The 6970-nt window shown below is 41.6% G+C and overlaps 1 protein-coding gene across 1 annotated transcript; it reads right to left on the reverse strand.

Annotated features, from left to right (window-relative positions):
• Positions 1-1804: 1804 nt before the first annotated feature.
• Positions 1805-5383, reverse strand: LOC108382706 (carbonic anhydrase 7-like). The gene is made up of 4 exons (XM_017639080.1): positions 5344-5383; positions 3870-4270; positions 3578-3802; positions 1805-2178 (listed from the first exon to the last, which is right to left on the reverse strand). Exons 1-4 carry the CDS (start codon positions 5381-5383, stop codon positions 1906-1908), a joined length of 939 nt encoding a protein of 312 aa, XP_017494569.1. The 3' UTR covers positions 1805-1905.
• Positions 5384-6970: the final 1587 nt, after the last annotated feature.

Consider the following 6970-nt stretch of genomic DNA (forward strand, 5'->3'; position numbering starts at 1 on the left):
ATCTTCAGTAGTTACTAAAATATCGCAGTTTTCGTATTTCTGAAAATTACCGTTATATGGGAGGTAGGCGTGGTTATTGTTCGATTTTGCCCATTTTCAATTCCATCCGTCCTACGCCGGAAAGAAGTACACGTGCCAAGTTTCGTTAAGATATCTTAATTTTTACTCGAGTTATCGTGTGCACAGACGGACGGACAGACAGTCACCGCTTAATCGATTTCTCTTTTCATCCTGATCATTTATGTATACATTTGTCTATATCTATCTCGATTCGTTTTGCCTGTTACAAACAACCGTTATGTGAACAAAGTTATAATACCCTTGTGCACAAGTGCGCTCGGGTATAAAAATAAAAAAATGGCAACACAACGGTATTTTGTAGTCACTTAGACTTGCACTTTATTAAAAAAAATTCAACGGGCTACAAAATTCTAGCATAATCATTAGTCATATTTGAATTCGCCTTGGTAGAGAATTGTTACAGAAACGAGCTACTGGAATGTCCAGACTCTTAATGGTGATGATGGCTCTGCCCGGTTGGTTGATGTCCTCGGGAAGACCAAGGCTACTATCGTTCTCACGGAAAGGACCGCGAATCGATGTTGGATTTGTGGCGGAAAAGAGACCTCATCGCTAAGTATTCACTGTTATTATTGTTGCTGTTGCCTAGATCGGCTTGTCCATCCAACGTTGTCGTCAAGTGCAGCTAACGGGATACCCAGGAAGAGCGCAATTTCCACAGGGTTTGTCCATAGGGGCAAGGGCGTTAGCTGGGAGGAGTTTTGGGGGGCATGTGCAGAGGTGTCGTGAGTCATGTGGTGACTCTCCGCATGCCGGGCACACGTTGGTCATAACTGCGTCCACTCTGATGAGGTACGAGTTTAGCCTGCTGCAGTAGCCAGAGCGAAGTTGGGTTTTTGTGGTGCGAATCTCCCGAGGAAGACAAAGCTCTGTCCCGTCCACTTCGGGTGGTTGTGTACTCAAAATTGCATTCACAGGTCGGGATTTGATGCAGGTTGGGACCGACTGCCGTTTATGGCCTTTGCTCTGCTCTGCAGCAAACAGGTATCTGTTCGGGTGGCCGCGTCTGTGGCACCCTACTAAAGAGAGCTTATAGAGCAATGTGTTATGCTCCTTGATGGGTCTCTCGTGTAGGTGGTGTTCTTCCGACATCAGAAGGCATCCATTCGCGGTCCAGAGTGCCGCATGTTTGTAGCTTCGTCCACTGCGTCCTGCTAGTCCCCGGCGTCCATACAGGCGCTGCATAGTTTAGAACCAGGCAGCCTATTGACTTGAGGACCTTGTTGCGGCATTGTACTATATTGCCAATTGAGGTTGATGCGCCGAGAAGGAAAGCAGGCTGCCGAAGGTTGACCGTCGGGATCACCGTCGCAATTGGTTGGCCATCGACATGTATACCCAGCTGTAGTCTGACCTCCTTCGTCCAGGTACTCAATGTCGTTCACCGCTGTGGACATTTTTTATGATGTTAATTCTTCACGAAGTAAGCTTTTAAGCTTGCAGGGTGGAGGGTATGGGCATTAGAGAGGATAAAGATACGCGTAAATTAAATATCTGTTGTTTCAATACTAGAACACAAAACACGCTTTTATTTGCTTATCTTTAAACATACAATTTACCAATCAATCAAATGTACCTCCACAAATAATCAGTTAACAATTCAATACTCATGTAATTATGCGCGCATACATAGAGGCTTACAAACGGACATAGAGATATACATACATACATATAATATTATTATAGGTAAAAAATAGTTAGTTGTTCACATTTACAGCGAAGAGGTAATAAATATTAAGCGTTGAATTAAGCCATTAATTTCCAATGAATTAACAAACACATAATAGGCAATGAAATTGCTTTATAAAATTCTCTTTACGTTACTTAAGCCATTAAGAATGCCGCTACTTTTGTTGTTAATAAACTTAATAACAGCATTGTGACCACGAAACTGATTTCAATAGGTTTCCGCATGGATGCACCACCAATCAAATTATCCACAAAAGGTATTGCACTTGGAATTTCCAAGTCATCTTCATCAGAGTAGTCTTGTAGAGTCACATAAAGGACGGTGCGATTATTGAGCGGTTGCAAGCGTGGGAAACTTGTAGGCAATTGGGTGTTGTCAATCGAATACAGACGATGAAAACGTTCCACCTAGACCGGAAAAGTGTGAGAAAATGAGAAAAAGGGAAAATAACATTACAACTTTTTTGTTACAAAAAGAAATTATAGACTCCATGAATCCTGACAGTATAATACATATTATGTAAAGATATATCTTAGACCTTTACGCGTTAGCGACGGCGATTACCGCAGACGATGCAGCGATGTATGACCTTTACAAAGAGATAGACATAGTGCAGCGAATTAAAGTATAGCGGCTCCGCTGGCTTGACCATTTCGTTCGAATGGACACCGATGCTTCAGCTCTGAAAGAATTTAACTCGGAAGCCGCTGGTGGTAACAGAGGAAGGGGGACGCCCCCCACTGCGATGGAAAGACTAGGTTTAGAAGGACTTGGCTTCACTTGGCATTTCCAATAGACGTCAGTTGGCACAGAAGAGAAACGACTGGCGTGCCATGTTGAACTCGGCCAAAATCGCTTAGGCGGTTACATCGGCAAATAAGAAGAAGTATATCTATCTCAGAAAATGGCTCAAGTACGCCCTACTTCGGCCTTTCTCGCCGATCTTTCAAATTTCTTCACTATCAGGAACCGCGAAACCCATCGCTACACTCTTCACCACCTCGGCCAAGGAGATTAGAATAGCAAATTCTAGAAGTTACTTTCGATAGCGTCTTATCCTTTTCAACGCATACCTTCGCCACTTTTAGCGATTTACCTGCCAGGAACAAAGTCCTCAAGTGGCTAGCCGGCAGCACCTCTGCGCACAATGTACCAAGTGAACGGCCGATCGGCGGCAAACTACGCAGCGCCAATGTGGTAGACAGAGACGAGCAACACGCTGTGAAGTAATCTACAAACATGTCAGAACGAAGCTCTACAACAGCCAGATTTGTAGCAGTGAAAGAGCACAACACCCAACTAGCGAAGCACCGAAGGTGGGGTGTCACCATGGGAACCATCGAGAAGTGGGACGGCTCCTGCACGAGTGAAGAACGGACATCGATCCGTACGGATCGACCATCCATTCGCCGATATATAGCGGCACTCAACAATCACTATAAAGATGCTGCTTCTTAGCACAGGTAAGAATAACATCGTTCTAGGTGGCCAACCGACACTGATTATACATTTAGAACGCCGAACTGGCGAGGGAGACCAGATGCACCCTGGCACATCTACGTTACAGTTGAACTTATAGGCTTAACAGCTACCTCTCACGGTTGATCGCAGAATATCAGCGCAGCATGCGGGAAGGATCCATATAGCACCCAACACCTCTTCATATGCACCTCCAACCCGACGACTCTGACACCGGCCCATCGGCGCTGCTCGCTACCTCGGTACCCCCCTGATATTGTCTGTCATTTCAATAATTTTTGTAGAACGCAAAACTTAAACTCCCAATCACCATTCATTCATACTTACCTGTCTAACTGAGATGCGAGTTGGTTCCTCGAAATCAAGCCAAATCACCTCTTCACTGCAAGGTGGTGTGGTTAACGATCCTATGTAGGTATAATATTCCATTCCAATGTTTATGAAACACCAAAGGTCGATTTCATCGTAAAATTTGGTTTCGGTATGCGGTTTAGTGATGTGCGACAACTGCTCAGTGATCTCTTTATAAAATAAATTATCATTTTCTGTGATCTACAATAGAATAATGATATGACTATTTATTGACATTCTATCTTGTTTTGCTGTATAAATTTTTAACCTCATAAGCATAGGCCAAAATTGCCAGACCCTTACTCTGCATCGCCGCTTCGTCCAATGTTTGATACTTCATATTTCTAAAAATCATATGCAACTCTGGTGGCAATAATACTTTATTTTTGTGATCCTCATCATCAACGCCATCCCTTTTGAACCAGTAAAACTGCAATTGCTCGAAAATGTATATACCATCAAGTGGCCCACCCATTATGGATGGATGTTTAGCCGCGTATTCCAATCGTACCACCACAGTGTGTCCATTATTAAGTATTTTAATGCTTTTTGGAGCAACTTCGAAATACTCGAAAATGAGTCGTCGATAATTACGTTCAACTATATTGACTGAATCGAGATTGAGTGGATTGGTATGCTTGCCACCGCATATACCCCCTTGCTTGGGTTCTAGTTCAGATGAAGGAATTTTATTTATTCAGCAAAATATTTTGAAATGTATGTATGTATATTAGGGCGGGCCAATTTTCTTCCACAATGCGCGTATAGCATAGGAGGATTCTACGTGTAATTCTAAGCAAATTTGCCGAAGAAGTCCCGAGTCTAAAATCAATTTGGAGTTTGCGAAAATAAGTTTCGCGAAAAATGTGAAAATGTTCACTGTAGCGCCCCCTGGTGGAAGTTTTAAGAAAAATATAAGTGCAGAAATGGATTCCTCATACAAAAAAAACTCCCTTATAGCATGTTTTTTTTACAAAATTTAAGCACTTCTTTACGACACTACAGCAAAATGCTTAGAACCTATTTTCACATTTTGGCAAACTCCGAATTGATTTTAGATCCATGGTCTCTACAGCAAATTTGCTTAGAATTACACATAAAACTCTGCCGTGCTATACGCTCATAACATACAAATTGGCCTGCCCTAATGTACATATCTAGTATGCATAGTTGGGTGTCCCAAACTTTGTCTTTTGCGAGATCCGAAACCTTTTGTTTTTACCTAAATAAAATATATGTATGTATATGCACATATATAAAGTTTTATAGCTGTAGGATAACGAAAGCCAAGCCTCCACTGGACCACAGCCACTCAATAAGTCCGGCGCGCGTCGTACCGTCCACCTTCTGTTTAACTTTTACATCTGGAAACTTTCTCGCTCACCAGAAGTAGTTTCGCTAATCTCTTGCATAAAAGATGCTACTGCATGTCATTACTTATCTCCGTTCGAAAGTAAATGTCTACTTCTNAAGCCTCCACTGGACCACAGCCACTCAATAAGTCCGGCGCGCGTCGTACCGTCCACCTTCTGTTTAACTTTTACATCTGGAAACTTTCTCGCCCACCAGAAGTAGTTTCGCTGATCTCTTGCATAAAAGATGCTACTGCATGGCATTACTTATCTGTGTTTTTGAAAGTAAATGTCTACCTCACTGACCGTTCGCGCAATCGTAAACATAGTAAAGAGCCTCAACAAGGCCCTTGAATAGTTGAGCTCTGAATACTGCAACTAATCACTTACCTTTGCATTCAGGTTCTGCCCTAAAATACTCAATATCCATGTGCCCGGTTTTTAAAGACACTAACCACCTACTTACTTGCTTCCATTAAACCTACCACTCCTCTCCATTTGGTGCGATAGCGGTAGACAGCACGTTTCCAATACCACACCGGTTAGTTTAAGTGGACGAGAACGGTTAATAGACTAGCCGATTTAAGCATGGTTTAGTAGTGAGACTAGAACAACAACAACAGCAAACGTACCGCGCATCACAGACAATGGTAATGAAGAAGGCAGACCCCGCAGACCCCGCAGGCCCCAATGAAATCGAAGCAAACCGCAGGATACAACTGAAGTGAGACAACCTGTAGGCGCAGAGCTACTAGTTGCCCGTCACGGTAGTAGATAGTCGAGCTGTACAAAGATGCGATCGCTAAAATAGCTCGTCTTAAAACTTTAATGGACTAAAGAAGAATGTCTCTTTTTCTTAAAACGAAATCAGAACTATGCTTTGGCAAGATCGCCTTAAAGGTCTACAAATGAAAACTAAGTAAGATGGATGCTTTCTTACAATTATTTGAAACGGATAACTGATATGAAAGACCCCTTTTAGGGAAAAATAAAAATTAAATTTATATCCTTTAATGACATTGTAAAAATAAAAACTTATGTTAAACATGCCGACTGTGGTTATCCCAGTATAAGTTTTAAACCAAAATAACAACTTCCGGTTGACACGGGTTATCGTCATCCTACAGCAATAAAATTTTATGTATCGCTAGCGTAGGCACTCGGCACATTACGCGCCCAATCAAAGTACAGTAATCGCTTCATCATACCGAAGCGAATGCATGACGACTCGACTTCTGCACACTTGGGCGCCCTGCGTAAGCCCTGCTTGCGCGCACATTACACATTTTCTGGCCGGTATTTCTCAATAATGCACTTCCGCGAACGTTTCTGCAATAAAATATTGCATAAATTTATGGCTTAATACACTTGGCACGAGTTTTACCACAAAATCATTAATTTTCAATTATTTCCTACTGAAATGACAAATAATTCTTATTTCGAGCACATAAAAGTAAACAAATGCCGATATCAAAACGGGCGCTTCGATTCATGAAGTTTTTATGATTAGGCGAAAACATGATTATGAATCGTAATATACAGAGCTTCATTGAAATACATGTGTTCGGTATTAAAGCTTCATACTTTAGTACGCCGGAACGATTAAAGAATGTACACNTAAAGAATGTACACGAAAAAAACTGGTCACAGTTAAAACGTTCTAAAACATAAATATATTAATGGAATTCAACGATATTTACATATATTTACATCTAAACTTAGTTTTATTGAAATTCGTTAAAAAAGAGTTAATTCTCCTTGTAATAAGCAAACGATCGCAATTTTGACTTTATGTCCTTCATTAGCCCTTGCACAGAAGTTTCAGTGATTTCCTTGGAAACCAGCTGCCATTTATTTTTGAATTGTTGTGCGTTTTTTACAGCTTTGTGGGTCTTAAGAAGTTTGGATTTCATAACGGTCCAGTAGGTTTCGATCGGCCGATGCTCTGGACAATCAGGTGGATTCACGTCTTTTGCTACAAAATACACTTTGTTTCTATGTTACCATCCTAAAGCCA

This window comes from Rhagoletis zephyria, unplaced genomic scaffold (genome assembly GCF_001687245.7).
Source record: "Rhagoletis zephyria isolate East Lansing unplaced genomic scaffold, Rhagoletis_zephyria_1.1 Rzeph_scaffold_00149, whole genome shotgun sequence".
Taxonomy (NCBI): Eukaryota; Metazoa; Arthropoda; class Insecta; order Diptera; family Tephritidae; genus Rhagoletis; species Rhagoletis zephyria.

Excerpts from the sequence above, each read along its gene's own strand:
- LOC108382706 (XM_017639080.1), bottom strand. The coding sequence starts at position 5,383 with ATGGATATTGAGTATTTTAGGGCAGAACCTGAATGCAAAG. Across the intron at positions 4,271-5,343 it reads GGCAGAACCTGAATGCAAAG|AACCCAAGCAAGGGGGTATA; the intron begins GTAAGTGATTAG and ends CATCTGAACTAG. Across the intron at positions 2,179-3,577 it reads CTCGCATCTCAGTTAGACAG|GTGGAACGTTTTCATCGTCT; the intron begins GTAAGTATGAAT and ends TTTCCGGTCTAG.